At 39.5% G+C, this 21,844-nt stretch overlaps 1 protein-coding gene across 1 annotated transcript in view; it reads right to left on the bottom strand.

Annotated features, from left to right (window-relative positions):
- Window positions 1-7,718: 7,718 nt before the first annotated feature.
- The window catches only part of KIF5B (kinesin family member 5B), a 45,791-nt gene continuing 31,665 nt past the window's right edge, over window positions 7,719-21,844 (bottom strand). The window contains exons 16-26 of the mRNA XM_079913787.1: window positions 21,017-21,205; window positions 20,250-20,367; window positions 19,684-19,749; window positions 19,484-19,589; window positions 18,629-18,730; window positions 17,553-17,613; window positions 17,373-17,444; window positions 17,125-17,229; window positions 15,982-16,198; window positions 15,293-15,409; window positions 7,719-11,899 (exon numbers count right to left, since the gene is read on the bottom strand). Coding sequence (XP_079769913.1) covers window positions 11,883-11,899; window positions 15,293-15,409; window positions 15,982-16,198; window positions 17,125-17,229; window positions 17,373-17,444; window positions 17,553-17,613; window positions 18,629-18,730; window positions 19,484-19,589; window positions 19,684-19,749; window positions 20,250-20,367; window positions 21,017-21,205 — 1,170 coding nt within the window. The 3' untranslated portion in view covers window positions 7,719-11,882. The remainder of the gene's footprint in view (window positions 11,900-15,292; window positions 15,410-15,981; window positions 16,199-17,124; window positions 17,230-17,372; window positions 17,445-17,552; window positions 17,614-18,628; window positions 18,731-19,483; window positions 19,590-19,683; window positions 19,750-20,249; window positions 20,368-21,016; window positions 21,206-21,844) is intronic.

The raw sequence follows: 21,844 nt of genomic DNA, 5'->3' as shown, positions 1-21,844 counted from the left end.
ACCCCTGCCCAGGTCCAGTCTTTAGATGAGACTCCAGACCGGGCCGTCAGCTCACCTGCAACGTCATGCAACTCAGCTCAGCTGTGCCCAGATTCCTGACCCACAAAAACGGAAAGATCGACATTTTAATCTATAAGCCACTGAATCTGGGGGCAATTTGTTAAACAGCAATAGATAACTAATACACTGGGGTTGGTGCAATAAGATAATATTTATGTTCTTATGACCAAAAGTAGGTAAATACATACAGGATCAGGCAAAAGCATCTGTTAAGAGGTCATATGTGATTTCTGCCGTATGTGAAGAAGAATGGATATATGTACATGTATAACTGAATCACTATGCTGTACACCTGAAACAAACACAACATTGTAAATAAAATATACTCCAATATAGAATAAAAATTAAATTAAAAATAAAACATTTTAGCTAACCGAAGGGGAAAAGAAAGCTCTCTGGGGTTCTTATTAATTCTTAAGAGCCTAAATGGGTCCCAAGACAGAGTAATGCCATTCCCTTTGGCCTGGGAATGTTCATGTAGCCCAGGTCTGTCCAGTGGATGGAAGAGAAAGTCTGCTGGGAAGCTTCTGGGAAAAGTTTTTCCACTCTTAAAAGAGAGTCACAGGAAGACACTGTCTTCTTCCTCTGGATATTACTGTGTCTGAATATGATGCTGAGATCTTCCTATCAGTCTGTCGAGCAGAAGAAACACACCACTGAAGATGGGGTGTTGTTTCCAAATTTCATCACTGCAGTGATTCAGTGAACATCTTTCTACACAATATATCTTTGCACATTGGTGTATTTTGGTAGAATAAATTCTTAGAACTGGAAGTTCTGGAGAGTAGGACATAGACATATAAATTTTTAATAGATGTCGATTTTTGATAAGTTGCCTTGAAAAAGTTTGTATCAATAAAAACTTCCAGCAATATTTATTTAACATTTATATAAAGCTTGCTGTATGTTTACTAGGCAAGTGGCCTAAGGTTTTCCCAAATATCAACTCACTAATATATGTGAGTGCCTATTTCTCTATACTTTTGCTAACTTATTTTTCATCCATGCTCATCTGATAAGCAGAAAACATCTTCCTATTGCAAAAAGCTGCATTTCTTTGCAACTTGCAATTAGTATGGTTGAACATTTAAAAATGTTATCTTTGAATGGTCTATTCATGTCCTCGGTCCATTTTCTTTTCTTTTTTTTTTAAATATTTAATTATCTATTTACTTTGGTTGCACCGGCTCTTAGTTATGGCGTGTTAACTCATTTTTTAAAATTATTTATTTATTTTATTTATTTATTTTTGGGCTGCATTGGGTCTTCGTTGTGGCATGAGGGCTTTCTCTAGTTGCGGCGAGCAGGGGCTACTCTTCGTTGCAGTGTGCAGGATTCTCATTGTGGTGGCTTCTCTTGTTGCAGAGCACGGGCTCTAGGTGCGTGGGCTTCAGTAGTTGTGGCTCACGGGTTCTAGAGCGCAGGCTCAGTAGTTGTGGTGCACGGGCTCAGTTGCTCTGCAGCATGTGGGATCTTCCTGGACCAGGGCTCGAACCCATGTCCCCTGCATTGGCAGGTGGATTCTTAACCACTGTGCCACCAGGGAAGTCTGTGGCATGTGAACTCTTAGTTGCAGCATGCATGTAGGATCTACTTCCCTGACCAGGGATCGAACCAGGGCCCCCTGCATTGGGAGTGCAGTCTTAACCACTGCACCACCAGGGAAGTCCCCTCCTTGGTCCATTTTCTTCCTGGGTTTTCATCTTTCTTTTTCTTGTTAATTTCTAAGAGCTCTGTGTATATTAGGGATATTAGCCCTTTAATGTCATATGTGACAAAGTTCAATAATCACTTATTCACAACTCCAATAGCTAAGAGGCTCTGAAAATTTTTTGTGAGTTTTTTGTGAGTTTGGTGCAACTCTTTTGATAATAAAACATGACTTCAACTGACATGACACTTTTCAGCCTTTGCATATTCCGCTAATGTGAATAGTGGTACATTTTGCTGAAGAGAAAAATCATGTTTGATTCCATGGTACTGGCCTAGACCTCACTGGTGCTGTTATATATATACTATGTATTATCTTTTCTAAATTCTGAAGAACTTAAAATTCCATAAAACATTTGTCCCCAAGGATTTCAAGTAAGCAATTGTGGACTTTACGCACATGATGCCAGGGGTTTTTTCAGTTCACTTTGGACGTGTTGAATTGCACGTGCCTGTGGGGTCTTTAAGTGCAAATGGCCTGTAAGCATTTGGATACATGAGTTAGGAATTTATGGGAGCAATCAGGCTTGGAAAAGCAGATTTTGGATTTATCAGCATATAGATAATATTTAAAGTCATGAGGGTACATGTCAGAAGGCACGTTCTGCCAGAAGAGTGATGGGAACATCTAAATCCGAGGAATGGATGGAGTTCTTGGGGGAAAGGGACAGAGGGAAGAGTGGCAAAGAAAGTGTGAACTGGACGGGGCAGAGGTGCCCTCGTTCTGGGCTGGGCCCAAGGCTGCAGCCGTGAAGACACGGCAGTGGAGCTGCCAGCCGCGGAGTTCTCAATGGAGCGATTGTTAGACAGCAGAGTGAAAACAGACCCTGGAGTGTGTGTGGCGGGCAGAGTAGCAAGGCTCTCTGATGGTTGCCTCTGTGTCCAGGCTCAGGAACCAGGACCTCAACATTCCTGAATAACCAAGCATCCTTTCATCAGGCTTCCGAAGCAGGGGTCTCCAGCCCTCCTTCCTCTCCTGTGAAAGTCCCCTTAAAGGGTCTGAAGCAGAAACGCGGATGGACCTAGAGATGATCATACTGAGTGAAGTAAGTCAGACAGAGACAAACGTCATATGATATCACCTATATGTGGAATCTAAAACATGACACAAATGAACCTATCTATGAAATGGAAACAGACTCACAGACATAGAGCACAGCCTGGTGGTTGCCAAGGGGGAGGGGAGTGGGGGAGGGATGGAGTGGGAGTTTGGGATGAGCAGATGCAAACTATTATAGAGAGAGAATGGATAAACAACAAGGTCCTACTGTAGAGCACAGGGAACTATATTCAATACCCTGTGATAAACCATAATGGAAAAGAATATGAAAAAGAATATATATATGTATAATGGGGTCACTTTGCTGTACAGCAGAAATTAACACAACACTGTAAATCAGCTATACTTCAATTACATAAATTAAAAAAAGAAGGTGTCTGCAGCAGTGTCCCAGCCCCGTCAGACCTCTGTGGGCCCCGCTGTCCAGCAGGCGGCTTGGACCTTGGGGTGAGCAGGTAGTTCCAGCGGTGTGTGCGGGGAGGAGCTGGCCCTCATCACCCCCCACGGGGCGGGGGGACCAGAGAGAGGGCCCCGCCTGCAGAGGGGCCGCCTCGGGACCCCTGACAGGGGCATTTAGAAAGTCGTTGCCAGTGGGCAGCCGCCTTGCAAAGAGGGGACTGCTGGGAGGCCTCAGGTCTGCCCCCAACCGGCCTGCTGCAAAATTTTTCCAGCTGGTTTTCTATCAGAAGAAAAATCCGTTTTTCATTTTCAGTTGAATGTTCTCAGCCTTAAAATGTGTGCCTTTTGTTCATTCTAATTCGCCTGCATTTGCATAAAACAGAAGTTCATTTTCAGAGCGGTATGCAGGGCGGCTGTGCACAATTCCACTTATTGTATAGAAAAGCTGTGTGCCTAACTTTTTATTCGGCAAGAAAAGAATATATCTGAGATGGTAACGTGGGTGTTTCCTGGCGCTCATACTAGTGATGTCTGTCTCTCAAGAAACAACGGGCACTTATTTGGGATTTCTCAGATTTACTTACAGTATTCTGATTTTTCATTTCCATTGGCTCTTGACTGTTAAGTGGGTGAAAAAATGGTTAATTTCTTGAATATTTTAAATAGTTGTCCTCAGTTCTGAGTTTACCTACAGTGGAAACATCTGAAAGTTTATAATGTTAATAACATCATTCCATCAAGCTAATATGAACTGAAGAACATTGAATAAATATTTTGGTGTAGATCATGACACAAATACTTCCAGTCCTGAGCTAATTTCTGTGTACACACACACACACAAACCCCCAAAGCAAACACTTTTCTTCCAACGCACTTAAAAAAGCTTAAGATGGTAAATTTTATTTATTTGCATTTTAGCACAATTAAAAAAAATCCACTTCTCTTCTAAATCTTCAAAATTTGGAAGCATTCATTTAATGAAGAAAGAAGTACTTTCTGGGAATTCCCTGGCGGTCCAGTGGTTAGGACTCGGTGCTTTCACTGCTGAGGCCCGGGTTCAATCCCTGGTTGGGGAACTGAGATCCCGCAAGCAGCACTGTGCGGCCAAAAAAAAAAAAAGTACTTTCGAGAACTGCTTACTTCAGCTTGAAAGACCTGTGAATTTATTTCCACATAAAGTCGGTGATTATGAAGGCTTAATTTCTTTCTTTCTTTTGCAGCATGCAAACTCTTAGTTGCGGCATGCATGTGGGATCTAGTTCCTCAACCAGGAACCAAACCTGGGCCCCCTGCCTTGGGGGCGCAGAGTCTTAACCACTGCACTACCACGGAAGTCCCTGAAGACTTAATTTAAAATAAACAAACCTTTCAGATGTGATCTACATATATATATATTTTTGAACGCAGAGGACATTTAATTAAAAGTAGGCAACAGCTCCACGAATTTGTGTGTTATCCTTGTGCAGGGGCAATGTTACTTAATCTTTGTTGTTTTGTTCTAATTTTTAGCATGTGTACTGCTGAAGCGAGCACCAGATGTTATAACTCTAGACCAGATTACTTGGCATCTCAGAATTACAGAACAAAAGGCCTAAGGGTCACCTCGAGGTTTTCAAGTGTTTTTCTGCAAATGGGCAAGTTGAATTCTAGGTTGGGTCAAGAACCGGGGACATGCTTCTGAAGCCATCCTCGGAGAGCCACCCTACAACAGGATACAAACTGAGCCCTGAAAAGTCAAACACGCTCTAGAAAACTTGTTTCAAAAACAGTGGTTCCTTCTACCCCAAACAAAACAGCGGTCCCCTGCCCCACTTCACCTCTTTCCCACTCTCCAGAAGCAGCCACTGTCATTTTGTTTCATCTCCAAATCTCTGCTACTTATTGATTAGTCATGGTTAAGTGGAGCCAGTTGTCTTATTCTGTGGAAGATGAGGATTGAACCCTCTTTCACCACCATCAACACATAGACACAACCCCTCTTCCTCTCAATAAGGTCATGTTGTAAGTTTAGTTACCAATCCATGTTTCCATTACTACGATGAAATGTGCCAATCACAGCTGAGTCATGTAATATACTATGGTGACTTTTCCTCTCTTGCTTATCTTAGGATTCTTTTTTTTGGCACTTATTTTAAAAGAATTTTAATACAATTTTTAAATGTTACTTCTCATTTACAGTTATTACAAAACATTGGCTATATTCCCCATGTTGTACAACACATCCGTGAATCTATCTCATACCCAATGGTTTGTGCCTCCCACCCCCACAATGGTAACCACTAGTTTGTTCTCTATATCTGTGAGTCTACTTTTTTGGGTTATATTTAGGAGTCTTTTTTTTTCTGCTTTATCATTTAAATTTTATTTAGTTTTTTATACAGCAGGTTCTTATTAGTTATCTGTTTTATACATATTAGTGTATATATGTCAATCCCAATCTCCCAATTCATCACAGCACCACCACCCCCGGATTCTTTTTTGAATAAGTAATTCTTTTTTTAAAAAAACAAATCAATTTATTTATTTATTTATGGCTGCGTTGGGTCTTCATTGCTACGCACAGGCTTTCTCTAGTTGCAGCGAGTGGAGACCGCTCTTTGTTGCGGTGTGCGGGCTTCTCATGGCAGTGGCTTCTCTTGTTGCAGAGCACGGGCTCTAGGCACGCAGGCTTCAGTAGTTGTGGCATGCGGGCTCAGTAGTTGTGGCGCACGGGCTTAGTTGCTCCGCGGCATGTGGGATCTTCCCGGACCAGGGCTCGAACCCGTGTCCCCTGCACTGGCAGGCGGATTCTTAACCACTGCACCACCAGGGAAGCCCTCTGACTTTTTTTGTGTGTATGACTTTGTCGGCAACTTTCTCAACTTCATCTTCTAACCTTCCTATTGTTTCTATTTTCAAGACTTTTTTGTTTTCTCAGTATTTCTTTCTTATGACCCCTTGGTTTTTTGTTTTGTTTAGTGGAGACAAACTCTTTTTTCACTATGTCAAAATCTTGAGGCTCTTACTATTAGGTTGTTTTTTTTTTCCCCCAAGTTCTAGAATTTATATACCAGTGCTATTCTCAATAGACACAAACTGAAAATCACTCATATTGTAATACACATTGGGATAAATTGTTAAATGTTTACACTATGGAATCCTATGCAACAGTGGCAATGCATGATCACAACAGGCAAGCATATAGGTATATTCACAGACAACATAAGGAATAAAAAAGCCCAATCCAAAAGTGGTTATACTGTGTCATAACATTTATATAAAATACAGGTAAAGTGATCTTTTTGTTAGATACCAGAACAATATTAAACCTTAAGGGGAGTCACTAGAATGGGCCCAGGGGGCCTCTGAGTATCTGGTAATTTTGTGTCTTTATCTAGAAGCTATGTATAGAGTGTATTCAGATTCTGAATTTTCTGAAATTTGTCATTTCCTCACAAACCGTGCATGTTTTTAGTTGTTTTTTATACATAAGAAAAAGTAAAAAAGATATACTAGGGAAGGTAATTATATTAGCACTTTAATACCCATGCTCTTCAAGGTGGAAGTGAAAGGTATTAAATTTAGTATGTTTTTTTTGCGGTAAGCGGGCCTCTCACTCCTGTGGCCTCTCCCGCTGCGGAGCACAGGCTCCGGACGCGCAGGCCCAGCGGCCACGGCTCACGGGCCCAGCCGCTCCGCGGCATGTGGGATCCTCCCAGACCGGGGCATGAACCCGCGTCCCCTGCATCGGCAGGCGGACTCCCAACCACTGCGCCACCAGAGAAGCCCCAAATTTAGTATGTTTTTAAAAATGTTTTCTTCCCCTTTCATAGTTCCACTTTCCTCCATATTATTATTAATTATTTTCTGTTTTGATCCTGTCATCGTAAAGGCTTTCTTCACATGCTTCGTGATCCTTGGCTGTCTGCACCTATGTAAGGTGGGGACACGATGAAGCTGACTGGAAGCAATTGGTTCACAGGAGTAGGACTGTTGACTGTGGCATTTCTGAAACTGTGCTTCTTGGGGTACTCCTTGTATCAGTTGTCAAACTTTTCACCGAAGTCCTCTCATCTCCTGGCTGGAAAGCATAAGCCTGGTTGCCAGCATTCAGGTGACCAAGCAATGGAAGAAGGTTGGGCATCTAAGTATTCTGATTGCAAACGTTCATATTACCCTCTGTATCAGGCCAGGTCCGAGGGGATGAACTAGAAATGGGTACAGAGAACTTTCAAGAATAGTCTAGGGCTAAGGGAGAGTACCCAGGGAAGGAACAGACTTGGAAGGGGCTCCTGCCCCATGTCTGGGGTTCGGATCTCATTGCAAAGGCATGGCTGCCGCCCAATGGATGATGAAGCTTGCTAGGTTTCCCAGGCTAGAGCTGGTCCAATCACTAGGTGAGCGGGAAGCATCCCTCTGGGGTGCGGGCAGCCCAGGTCGAGACCCTGGCTGGGACTGGTGGTGGGGAGGAAACACCTCACTGGATCCTAGTGGGCCAAGGCTGCCCTTCCCCCACCCACCACCATAGATCAGGTGGGCAGGAAGCTCCTCTCTGAGGCTGAAGGGCAGGCTCCCAGAGGGAGGCCACCTGCTGCTGGAGAGGTGGCCATGTGGCCCGGGCTCTTTGCTCACTAAGGGACCGTGTACGCCTGGTGCCCCTCACCGGCCCCCTTCACACCACTGACAACTGGATGGTATTAACAAGACGCAAACCGAAGGAAAGAAAGGAGGAATGCTTAGAGGGCCCAGCTCGCTGCCGGTGTCGGCAATCACACTGGTCTGCTCGGGCTGATGAACGCAAGCACCACAGACTAGGCGAGGCAGTAGAAATGGATGGTCTCACAGTTCTGGAGGCTACAAGCCCCAAACCAGGGTGTTGGCAGGGTTGGCTCCGTCAGAGGGCTATGAAGGGAGGACTGTTCGTCTCTCCATGGCTCGTAGATGGCCATCTTCTCCCTGTGTCTCCCTCCATGCACCTGTCAAATTTCTCTTTTATGTCACAAGTCGCATTGGCAAGAGCCACCCTGAGGACCTTTAACTTGATTACGCCCGAAAAGGCCCTACCTCCAAGGAAGGTCACATTCTTGAGGACTGAGACTTTAACACAGGAAGTTTGAGGGTACACAATTCAACCCCTAGCAGCGCCAAAGGGGAGCTGTGGCAATGAGGGGAGACACTGCTAACGGGCGCACTCCTCGTTTCCAGCACGTCACCCCACCCTCAGCTGCCACCAGCACTTGCATCTGGAGACCCTCTGCTTTACCCTTCCGAGAGAATACACAGGCTCACCCTGGGATGTGAGAGGGGCAGCTGGCAAGCTGTGCAGCGTTGAAGAAGGGATCTGCGGGTCAAACGGAAAGGTCTAGATAGACTTTCGACTAGTCCTATTTCAGCCTCCTTCCACTCCTACTTCCAGAGGTACGGAGGTCACATTCATGACCATTTAGGGGTGCTCTGGGGGGGATACCGAGCTGCTCCCTGGCGTTCCCCACTGCTGGTTGAGTCAGGTGTCTGCTGAGTTTTGCTTTCCTGCTTGTGGTCTCCTCTGTTGTTCTTTGTGGCTTGCTGCCTTATAAATTAGTAAATAAACCTTTTATTTCAGAATGATTTTAACTTACAGAAAAGTAGCAAAGGTAATACAGGGAGTCACCCTCATACTCTCCCTCCTAATGTACCATCTCACATCACCACTGCACCTTTGTCAGAACTAGGAAATTAACCGGCACACTACTGCTAACAGATTTCACCAGTTTTCCCCGATGTCCTTCTACTGTTCCAGGGTCCAACCCAGGACACCGCCCTGCGTCACTGCGTCCGGCTGCCAAGTCTCCTCAGACTTGTCTTCCTGGTTTTTCACGACCTTTACGCTTCGGAAGAGTACTGGTCAGGCATTTGGTAGAATGTCCCTCCATTTGGTTAGTTTGATGTTTTTCTCACGATCAGACTGGGGTTAATAGTTTTGGGGGAAGAATAACACGGCGAAGTGTCCTCATCACGTATCAGGCTACACTGATGTAAAATAACATAAGGGAGGCTGATGGTTCATCTCTAGCTCTTAATTCTTCAGCCTACATATTTAATACTTGATGTCCAAAGCGTATGCAATACATTAGGAGACAAAGTACACATGAATATAATGACATATTAGTCACTGTTCTGTCAAGAAAGAAGGCCACTTGGTCATGTAAAATCAACCTAATACGTCACTGAATTGAGTTTAAGAAAGTCATGACATTCCAAAAAATGTTTTCCTCTTTATTTGAACACAGAAGACATTTACAGCATGCAGGTTAGCTATAATTACATGGCGCCTTCCCAAACCAATTATCTTTGAATGTATCTTCAAGCACTGAAAAGAAACCAACACATTCCACAGGTGGACTCAGACTCTTTTCTATCACCTCCTGTCAAACTGAGAGTTATGCACAGTAGTTTTCTTAAATTAGGCAAATAATTTAATTGATCACCATGAATAAATATTTTTATTTCACTGAGTTTCTCTTCTGAACCATTTATCAATACCACTCAGAAGAACATTAATATAGTCAGTCAAAAATAAAAGACACTGCAAATTGAAATAAGTGTCAATGTTCCAAATGATCAGAAATTTTCATTTGTAAGAGTAAATGCTGTGTTTAATGACCTACCATAGCAAAAGCAGTTCAGTGAAAACAAATTTAGGAAATTCTCTGTACATTTTGTGAAAGTTTGAAATTATAAATAGAAAAGAACCATTAAGATATTTTAAAAACCCTAGCACTGTATACTCTGAACCACATGCTAGTTACAATTCATCGTTTGTTACATAGTACCAATACCATGATGTATCTTATAAGAATGAAACTACCATATTCAGACAAAAGAGAGAAAAAAAATTCTGCTTCGTCTAAGAATATTGCCCAAAAAGCAAGCTTTCGTTTGAAAACAAAATACAAATGTCTATGTGAATGCAGCCGAACATTTCTCCATTTAGAAAACTAGCATCACAAATAGGTGGTAGCACTTTTTTTTAGTGAACTGCCCTGCTTCAATCTTGCTGCTCTACAAGGTTTCATCTCAATTTTTGGAGTGTTTCTTTTGATCATTCCTAAAAACAATACAATCATTTGTAAGGTTGCAGATCGTAACAGCAAGGATTTTTGACTGTTAAAAAAATAAATTTATCTTTTAAATCAAAACTATTATAAAAGTGGAAATTGCAACAGTTAAGGAAATAGAAAAATACGCCAATTATGATCTGAGTCTTCTGACTACGGCTCCAAATTTAATACAAATATCTGTATATAAAACTTTTTCGAAAAGTTAATTCTGCCACCCAGATCCTAACAGAACTTTCCAACTTTCTCTTCTGAGTAACCTTAAATCCCCATTCTCTGCAAATTTCTGCTAACACAGTTGCAGTTACTCACCCCCAACTGATGAAGCACATATTGAAATCTCTTCCCCTGTTAACTTTTATAGCTTCTAAAACAAACTGCTGACTTAGTTTAATCATCTGAGGAAGAAGAACAGGTACACTTAACAACAAAATTACCAGCTACTGCCAACAAAATAATTTATTTGAGGATTGTTAGTGACTTGCAAATAATTTACTACTTCTAGACTAAACAAGAAATAAATTATAGTGTTATGACTTAGTGTACCAGGTAAAAAAACCTCAGGGATTTCAGACCAAAATTTAACCTATATATTCATAAATTTACCATATATTTGTCTTGTCCTTCCACATTTTTTCTCAATTTCCATAGGCTATAAATTTAGATCAAACAATACGGTACTAACAATATAAAATTATGTTTAATCCTATAATATCTTAGTTCACTTCACTATAGTAAGATGACAAATCATTATCCATCCAATTCTTCTATTAATTAGTGGGCTCACCAAAACAAAGCAGGGTGTTTCCATTCCATCAATCTATGTGGATTAAAGCACTGGGAAGAACAGAAATAAATTCCTTTTCCAAACTCTCCTTCTTAAACAAAAGCAGAAGATTTGCTTTTGATATTGTAAAGTATTTCTATTCAGGATAATTCAAGAACAGTCGTTTCATGAGATAAGTAAGTAGCCTTGCTCAGTCTCAAATGTCTAGTTAGGCAGTTTTAAAGGTTTCAGTGCTCAAAGAGTAGTTTTCAGAAGCAAACTTCAGAGATGATACAGATAATTTTTAACTCCGAAGTCATTTCAAGGGATTTTAAGGTACAGTACTGACCTGATATAATTTGTGGGCATGTAGTGTTATAAGTGGTAAAATTTAAGACATTTAATCTAAAGGTTCCATTTCCCCTAAAATATTGTTTTAATAAGAAAAGAAAAACAACAAGCAGTAGCAGCTAGGTAACTTAAACTGAGATTAAAAAATAAACACAAAAAAACAAGTACAAAAAGCACAGTCCTGTATGACACAGTTAGGTTGGCACAGTGAAGACTAAATTTAAGACATGAAAGACAAACTGTGTAATAAATAGGGCCACAGTTGTAAACTGTCGTTTTTCCCTTCTAAGACACCAAAATTGCACTCTAGTTGTGTTGGGAAGCAGCAGAGTTTACGAGAAGAGAGGGCAGGAAACAGCTGTACAGGCCAGGTACAATTTATACACTAAAAAAAGGTTATAATTCTAAAGTTCCCAAGGGATACAGGCTATAGTCATTGATATAATGTCCTCTTCATACTTCAATTACTTTTAACACCTGAAGATGGAAGAAAGCACAGAGAAAAATATTTTTATTTATACAAAACTTGTGTTTGAGATAATCATGAAAAGAATTAAATAAAATATACTAATGAGTTTAAAAACATTTAGCCAACAGCTTTGACCATTTTCCCCAAAACTGAAAAGATGGCAACATTAAATGACTGAATTTTTCCTTTTATATGCCTCCTAAGCAGAGCCATTTAGGGACAGTACAATATTGAAAGGAGGTCACCCTGCATGTTTTTACTCCCCGCAAGAGCTATGAGTGAGCGGATGTGTAAGTTAGATTTTTTTAAAAAAGAAAAAGATGATTAATAAAATGGCAGCCAGTAGGCAGTGGCAGTGACATGAAGCCAAGGACCACTAACTAACTAGCAATGTTACACACATGGTAGCTGTAAGAAACAAAACGGGGTCGGGTAGGGATAAGCAAGAGGTCCATGTGGTGGGGAAAGTGACAGTGAAATAAACAATCCCAGGGACTTCCCTGGCGGTCCAGTGGTTAGGACTTGGTGCTTTCACTGCTGTGCCCCGGGTTCAGTCCCTGGTCTGGGAACTAAGCAGCTGCAAGCCGAGCGGGTGTGGCCAATAAAATAATATAAAATAAACAACCCCAGCAGCAGGTGTCACCTAGAGGCATCCCGTGTTCAGCTGCCTATTTGCCTCCGTGTTTATTAGAAAACCTCCACCTGTCCAAAGCATTACACAGTTAGAAGAACCAGCCATGTAAAACTGGGTACTGAAAGTATCAGTATCATTCATACATTGCCATCTTTTCCCAAAATAAACCCAGTGTTTTGAAATGTTTTTCTTAATAATTAAAAAATAATTTAAAAATCTCTACAAAGTATCTAATTTTTTCAACAATTTATCACTTATGTAGATCATATACTCCTCAATCATGGGTTAAGAATGATCGATGCAAGACTTTAAAAAATAATAACCATTATCCTTTGGACCAGCAATGAAACAAACCTGTAAGTGGTTATACTTTTATAGTTACTTCAAGTCTTGAAAACCTGGGTTAGCCAGGTTAGCCATCTCCCTCATGTGCTTAAGTGCTGTCATGACACTGCGATCAGCATTCTACTTTCAAGCTAAAACCTACCTATATTTAACAAAGGCCATGGACTATCCTCTCTGCAAATGAGATAGGAGTTCAAAGTTCACATGTGAATTTTAATGTGAGGACAATATCCAAAACGGATAAACTTTTACCTGTATTTATAATTATCTTTTGAAAACTGCCCAGCTCCACTTCCAGAAAAGGCAGCTCACATCTACTCAGCACCCGTGCTGTACTAGGTAATGACATCTTAACTTGCGTAATTCTCAAGAATGACTTTCATTTTATTAGTAAAGGGGCTCAACAAGTTATTAATCCAAAGGGGGAAAAACAGAGGCCATCTCTTAATTGGCAGGAAAACTCCTGTAATGTCTGCTGATGTGACACAATATTAAACACGTATCACCCACGGTGTAGTCTGTAAACATGTTTGAAAGAATCCAATAAATGCTTCTAATAAACAGGGAATAGAGGAACAAGGCAACTACACACAGAAACAACCGAACACATCCGAGGAGGCATATGCTCAAGGACACTGGCCTAGTCTATTCAGTAAGTCAGTGTCATTAGAAAAGGGGGGGTGTTACTCTAGATTACAAGAGACTTAAGGGGAATAACCGCATGTAAACATCAGTCCTGGGTTACTCCCTGGTGTAGACAAACCAGCTGTAGAAGACTTAACCACAAATAAATAATTAGAAAAATCTGAATATGGATTGGTATAATACTAGAAATGTTTTGTCAAGTGTGATAATGTTATTGTGGTATGTAGAAAAATGTTTTATTTCAGAGATACATTAAATAGGTCATAAATCCGTAATTTACTTTTACACTTAAGAATTTTTAAAGAATTTTAAAAGGAGTCAAAATGAGACAAATTAACTGTTAAAAAGTAACTTGCTCAAGCTCATAAAAGTAGAAAAATCAGGATGCAAACTTAGATGGGACTCCAATATCTGTACTCTTTTCACTGTATCAATCCTCTACCGTGTGGACAAAAAACTATATTAAATTTATGGAAATATGATTCCTCCAGAATATTGCATAATTTTCCACTCAAACTGAGAGCCAATGTTATGCAAAAATGACAAAGTAAAAAGCAGGATTAAAATAAACTGACTTTAGTACTGTTAGAAACAAAGCCAGTCCCTATCTCAGAGTTATCTACTGCTTTTAGTTTCCAAACCACCTACACACTTGGGATTTGCTGAAGAATTTAATCTGAGTTCCTGTCATATGATAAAATATTAGGCAGCTATAATCAGTCATGCTGTATAAGAATATGTTCAGAATATACTGCCAAGTTAAAAAAAGCTGGCTACAAAGTAACATATATAGAATAGCGTAGTATGTACTATGTTATATTAGAATGTTTACTAGACACTTCAAACTTTCTAATTTAAAAGTTATAATATGTAAAGAAAGCTCCAGAAGGATATATACAATATATTGGGTGGTGTCTCTGGATGACATTTACCTTCTTGATAATTATCTTTGTGAAAATTCCTCATCCCCCTACAGGGAACAGATACTACTTGTATTTAGAAAGAAACAAACAAGAGCTCATAAATCAGTTAGAAAAACCACTCACAACAGGTAAATGGGAAAGGACACAGAAATAATTCATAAAAAACATACGTATATAAGTGGGCCAATAAATATACGAAAAAATCCAAATTCATTAATAAATCAATGAGACGCTTATTTTAGCCTATTAAATTAGAAACTTAAAAACTATTAATACTCAATACTGGCAAAGATGCAACAAAATGCAGTGTCCTTGGCTAAATACAATTTGGTGCAATCTTTCTGAAGAGCAGTGTGTTAGTATGTGTCAAGAGTCTTAAAAATGTTCATTTTCTCATAATTCCACTTATGGGAATCTTCTGGAAATAATCTGAAAGTGAGGAGGTATAAAAAGATGTTTCATACTTCAGATTTCATACATGGAAATTTCAATTTTGGAAAATTTCAAGTATGGAAAAACTGACATAATTAAATGTCCAGTAAAAGTTATAAACCATGGTATATTCATCAGACAATAGCCAGAGCTTTGAAAAATGACCCAATATTACGTTAAAAACAGTAAGAGCACAAATTTGAATATACATATAGTATGATCTGAACTATGAAAAAACTAGACGAAATCATGCTAAGTTACTTTTATAATCCCATACATTATGAAGAAATCATAACACTACTGTGAGAATCCAAAACACTGCTTAGCCACCAACGGCTGAACATCCCCACGGACAGCTGCGACTCGGAAGCCAGCCAGAGAGCACAGACCCGAGGGCGCCGCGTGAGGCCACGCCTGCTCACCTCCTCCGCCTCGCACGGCCGCCGGCGGGCCGTTCTGCACAGGTGCGCCTCCCCCACGAACTGCACTGGGATGAGCCGGAGAAGCTGCCAGATGTTGCCCAGGACGAATAGGTTTAGCTGGGATGAAAAACAAACACTGACTTCAGAACAAATAACACACAACCCCAATGACTCGTTAAGTGTCTTTTCTTATTTACAACAAATTCCCAAATGTCTTGTTTTTCTTTGCCTTCTTGTTTCTCAGTGAATCCCTCTATCTCTCTTTTTCTTTTTCAGTTACATCCTTTTCTCCAGGACCTATACAATCCTTAGCCTCTTAAAAACCTTATTCCTGCATCAATGCCTAGCAATTAAAGCATGAAATACCGTGCAGGACATTTTCTTGCAAGTCTCTTCTTGCTTTCATAACATCGCTCTACACAGCTGCTCCTACACCTGACCAGTCTTGCTTGTCTAGTTTTGATTTATCTCCTTGTCCTGTTAATTAAGGTGGCTATTCCTCAATGCTCTGCATTCCCAACAATGCCACTCTGGTAAATTAGAAAATACAGACAAAAACCACTGTGACATCACATAACAAATCAATCAGATTACATTCTCAAGTAAATAAAAATATTCAAACCAAAGCAAGGTTTAAAGGTTTTTTTTTTTTTTTTTTTGGTTTAAAGGTTTTATTGTGTCTTACTAACCAATTTGTGCAGAATGCCCTCTTCTGGCCATATTCTTTGACCTGACTGCTTCCTTTATACGATCTACTTCCTGCTGATAGCGTTTGCGATCGCGAGATGCATTTTCTTTGGCCTCTTTCAGTGCCGACTCCAAAGCTTTCACTCTCTCAGCTGTAGCTCTGAGTCGCTTTTCCAGCTTAGGAAGCTCACAGCGAAGATCTGCGTTATCACGTACCAGCTAAAGGTATATAGGAAAAATAAGGATTCTGACTTTAACAATGATTTGAAAAAACAGAAACATTTCATAATTTCTCTTGAAAGAAAAACTACATTTTATACTAAGGTTTTTCTCACTTAGCTAATTTAAATAATTTAGACAGCAACAAAGAATACATATACCCATAAATATCATCCTCACATATGTTTCTCCCCAAAATATAACTTCATTCAATACTGGGGGATTGGGGAGACTGTTCTTTTTCCCTATGACAATATGCTACAACACTGTGTTAGGTCTCTTCATTAAGATACTAATCTGGTGGAAACAAATACCTTTTTAGATACAGCAAGATCCACAATTACACATAAACTTGGCAAGTCCCTTAATAAGCACTGCAAGCAAGAAAGGCTAAAATTCCCTTAACCTCACTCTACTGCAAACATCAGGTTTCTAGTAACAAAGACATACAATAAAGTATGCCAAGAAACTTAAGAAGTAAGTAACTGAATCACATATCAAGCCTTAATAAAAAATAAGCAAAAAACCCCACAGTAAGCATTACTTAAAAAAAAAATATGAACTCCCTCATTATTGTAGTATTTCAGACTCTGGGGCATTAAATGTATAAAGATCAAAAAAAAAGGGGGGGGGGGTATTTTAACTCAAAGACTTGTCTTCCAGAGATTTAAAAATGACCATGAATAAATTAAGAAAACTAACAGACCTGAAACCCTACAAAGAAAACAACACGTTTTCATTGACCTCTTGCTAAAGGCTGTTAGGAATATTAACTCCCATAAAAACTGCTAGTTGTTTGTTTCTACATTTGCGTGATAAAATAATGGAATGGCTCAGGGTAGGAAAATCCTTAGGACTCTGAAGACTCAGATACATGCCACTCCTCAGATTTTATTGCAGCGAACACAAAACATTCTCCTTGTTACCTGTTTGTGGACTTTGGTGAGTTGTTCAAGATTATTCTCGAGAAAGGAGATTTTTTGCTTCTGAGCAGCACTGCCTCCGGTGTCGTCCGAATCAACCTCGGCGCTCTAGAGAAGACGGGCAAGTGCTATGAGACCAAGTAAGGGCAACGCTTACCTCCCCACTCTTATGACAGTGTGAGGCTACTCCACTCAGAATGCAATTAGACCACAGTAAACACAGTAACACCGACCTAGTATTATTTTATTACCTTTTTAACCCTGGTGGCCAGGTCCTGAACAAAGAGCTTCCGCAGGTTGTGTAAAGTCTGAAGTTCCTTCGCCTTGAATTAAGAAAGCAGTATTTTTAGAAGTAGGTCTTCAAACTGAGTAACTAGGGGAAGAACCCATTAAATATTCCCCAATCCTATTTATACCCAAGTTTTACTTACCACCGTCTCCTCCAAACCCTTCAGGTCTTGTCTCGCTTGTTCTCGTCTATCTTGCATAACCCTAAACAGTGGAAGAATATACAAATACATTTTCAACTTTGAGTCCGTAAATTCTATATTTAGCAGAAATATTGAATCAAATGTTTTTATCTGACAGGATCAATGCTTACAAATAAGTAAAAGATTATCATAGAAAAAAAAAGATCATCATAGTTTTAAAAAACAGCTTACCAATGTTGTGTCTTTCAAAGAAATTTCTATATGCCTTGTAATTTTCTAAATCTATGGTTTATTAGAAAAAAACTGTCCTAATATAGCAATGGAAGCGATGAAAGAAAACATGGCAGAATTCAAGTAATAAGGAGAGGTTCTTTTTATATTTTAAGAATATGCATTATCATATAGCATACTGATCTTTATCCAAAATAATTCTGATTAACTGAAAATTACAGAGATTATAAATTATCGCAGACTAAAACATTTTATGCATTTTAAGTTAACGTTACTCTAAACAAAATTATGGCTGAGATTCAGCAGAATTGTTAAAAAATCAACTCTGAGCTGGTCCTGTGGGTGTGCCCATCCTAACCAACTGTTCCTTTATAAATTGTCTCTGATAAATTCAAGGTATGTGAAAGTTATAATCGTGAGTTTTCTACCTGCTCAGATTATAGAAAACTGTGTGTTGACTATACTTTTAGTCAGTAAATAAAAAAAATAATAAATGGCAAAAACCTCTGTTCAAAAGGCAAGGCTAAAACAATAATGGTCTTTTATTTAAGCAAGATCAAATCTGACAAAAATTCCATTTTTGTGGCAGATCCTGAAATCTTCTAAATTACCAAATGTCATGTTTTAGGTGATTACCAGTGAAATATTAAGACCTGGCTTTCACTAAAGTACAAGAAAGTATTGCAAGTTTTTAGGTATAAATCAAACCAACTCAGAGGGTTTAAGGAAAACACCCTTTAGCCTACACGAAGTGAAAACTTTATCCACTGGATATTTCTGAGAGTACTGCCAGTAACTCTCGCATCTAGCTTTCACTTTTATACTTGAACCAAGGCTCTACTCACGTAAGTTCACGTAGCTTTCTGCTTTTGTCCTGCTCCGTAGCTTTCAGCTTCTCGTGCTCCGCTCTCAGGCGCCCTTGCTCTAATGCCATCTTCTGGTTCTGGCTGACAAAGTAAAAACCTCGCAGCATCAACATCCCCATCTTCTAGATGTTCCCATTAAAGCTTTCCAACTCTCCAATTCCACAGTCTCACCATTCAAACATGGCAGGCTTCCTCTGTTAGGATGTGACCCCCAGCAGCAAAGAGGACTGGGCTACGTTCAGCCCACAGTACTTTTTATACTTTGGTTTGAAACCATAACTTGATTTTGTATCTTTCATCTCCCTGAATTCTTATCCCTAAATCCATTAACAATAAGCCCCATGTCTCAAACTTTGCCATCGTTTTTTGTTACTCTCCTCTGGTTCCTACTCAAATCATGATTTGGTCACAGATCTCAAATTTCTATAAATTCTGTGCTATACGCATATGGTTCTGGAAGTAGGAAAATGTGTCCCAGAAAAATGGAGACGATAACTCCTATTAAAACACACACTTCTAAAATCCACAATTTCCAATAAAGTTTTTCTCAGTTAAGAATATTTTTTAAAAGTTAAGGAAATGATTCGGAGGAGACAGTAGTATCTATTTGTAATAATGGCTGAAGGTGGGAATTCTTTACTTTTTACTGAATATTTACATCAAAAGACCTAAGACATTTTTCCAAAATTTCCTATGGAACTTAGAAGTTCCACTCATAAATGAAAAGATTCTTCATTTTCAAGTCAAAAATTGTTTCAAAGAAAAATGCAGGTTTCTAATAAGGATATACTGTCCACCAGTAGTTTCTGCTATCTCAGAGGAAAGCATACTTACTCTTGAAGATCAGTGATAAGTTTTTCTTTTGCCTCGACTTCATCTCTCAAACTACTGATCTGTTTTTGATGTGTTTCTCTGTGGCTTTGGATCTGCTGTTCAACGGCTTGCTAAAATCATTGGGGGAAAGATATTACGTCAGATTACTCAAGATTAACAAGGATGAATGAAAACTGTGAGGATCCAATGCTACGTCGAACTTGCCTTGACTTCATTTGCAGTCTGAACTTTATTCAAATGCTCCTTTTCCATTTCATGCACCTTCTCTGTTTGGGTGGGGAGAGAAAACAGAAGAGAGGAAATGGGCCTTAGAGTTCTTGATATAAACCAAGGGGCAAATGGGTTTTATGAGGCTATGTTCCTTAACAGTACTCGACTTTAAATTATCCAAATGCCAAACGGTAAATCTTGCTCTCTATGCTCAAGACATACTGACTTGTAACTTTATATTCTTTGTGTTTCCTTTTACTTTCTTTGCCTTCCTTTACTTTCTTTGCCTGACACACACACACACACACACACACACACACACACACACAGCCCACTTTATAACTTTGTGGGAAATTCCTAGACTGGCCACTTGAATATTCAAACACGATTTCAAAAATATGTTTCAAAGCCACATGAAAATGTGTTATTTGTTTACTATTCCAAGTTACCTGAATTCCTACTAATCTCTATCAGTGTGAATGTTGACTACAATTATACTAAAGTAGGTAATAACTTACAATAGAGATATGACTCATAAATAACCGGAAGTGAGTACCTTGTGCTCGAAGCTGGACTAGTTCTTCACTGAGGGAATCCACAGACTCCTCCAGCTGTCTTTTCTTTTGCTCCACATTTTGAAGGTATTCAGTCAATGATCTGATTTTGGCTTCATGCTTTTGGGAAAAATATACTGCTATGAGGTGGAATAAAATCTCTGACACATACTTTGTTGTCCAGAATATTTGAAAGTAAGCAAGTTTTATCGACATTATCTAAACATATAATACATTTACAGAATAAGATATTTAAACCTAAAATGTTCAGGGGCAAGATTTACAATGATAAAGAATTTAATCAATGAAATGGTCATGTGTACAAGTTTTTAACACTTATAAAATAAGGCACTAAAGGCTGACATATGAGATAATATTCTTACTGTTATCTCCAACTAACATTATTACCCTCATCCCTCCTGCTACAATTCCTACCTTGGTGAATGGTCTCACCCATTTAGTTGCCAAAGCCACAAAATCAGCCCCGCATTTTTATTCACCCTAGAATCCTTCTAGTTTCTTCAATAAGTCACATCAGTCACAGCTCTCTAGTAAATTCCCATACGTAACATACACGTTACCAAATATGACCCACTTAAATCATGCATGTTATTTTACTGCAGCTAGAGTAAGAAAAACTAATTGAATTAACCTCTTAATGTTGTTACTCAAAATAACCTACGGAAGGTCATTTTTAGTAACACGTTTACAATAGATAAACTTTACACGCGGCTGTTCAGGAATGAGGACCCTGCTCTGCGGCGTGTACCTGGGAGATGCGAAGCTGGCACGCCGCCAACTCCTTCTCATTTTCTTCCACTTTTCTGCTGCTCTCAGTCTGTGTGCTTTCTAGCTGTCTGCAGCGCTTCACCATGGTTTTCACTTCTGACTTCATTTTGCTAATGTAGAGCCTTGCAACAGTGAACTCTTCATCTATCATGCCAGTTCCCTCAGGCTGCTGTGAGAAAAAGGGAAACAGAAATGAAAGACAGAAATGTCTAGTTAGTGTTTATCCAATTAGACTCTAAAATCTTAAAACAAAATTAAATATTTTAATACTACTCAACATTTGTAGGAAGTCTGGAATTTTTTATCAAATATTGTTTTTAATAAAGGGTGAGTAAAGCAGAGCTTGATTTTTGCCTTCCTTACTTTCTAAAACTTAAAGTTAATACATGCCTACAAGGAAGATGGATGTAAGCGTAAAAACAAACAAACAACACTAATGAACCCTGCCTCTTTCAATTTTTGGATTTCCTCCTCAAAGGCCCGCTACAGTAAATTCACTGTTAATCATGTATATGTCCAGTTCAAAACTTAACAAATAATGATGTTTAGGTGGCAGGGAAATGATGACTTTTAAGTTCTCCAAGGAGGAACTGTGGTCAGTGTACATTCCTTAGTAACTTTCATTACAAAATTCCAGTATAATACTCAGTGTCAAAAATAAGGAGCTCAGGGGAATTCCCTGGTGGTCCAGTGGTTAAGACTCAGCACTTTCACTGCTGGGGCATGGGTTCAAGCCCTGTTCAGGGAACTAAGATCCTGCAAGCTGCACAGCACGGCAAAAAAATAAGAGCTTTTTGACCTTCCTGCT

The sequence above is a fragment of the Stenella coeruleoalba genome (assembly GCF_951394435.1).
Source record: "Stenella coeruleoalba genome assembly, chromosome: 2".
NCBI classification, from domain to species: domain Eukaryota; kingdom Metazoa; phylum Chordata; class Mammalia; order Artiodactyla; family Delphinidae; genus Stenella; species Stenella coeruleoalba.
The sequence above is the reverse complement of the archived record's forward strand: the minus strand, read 5'-3'. Positions and strand labels throughout refer to the sequence as shown.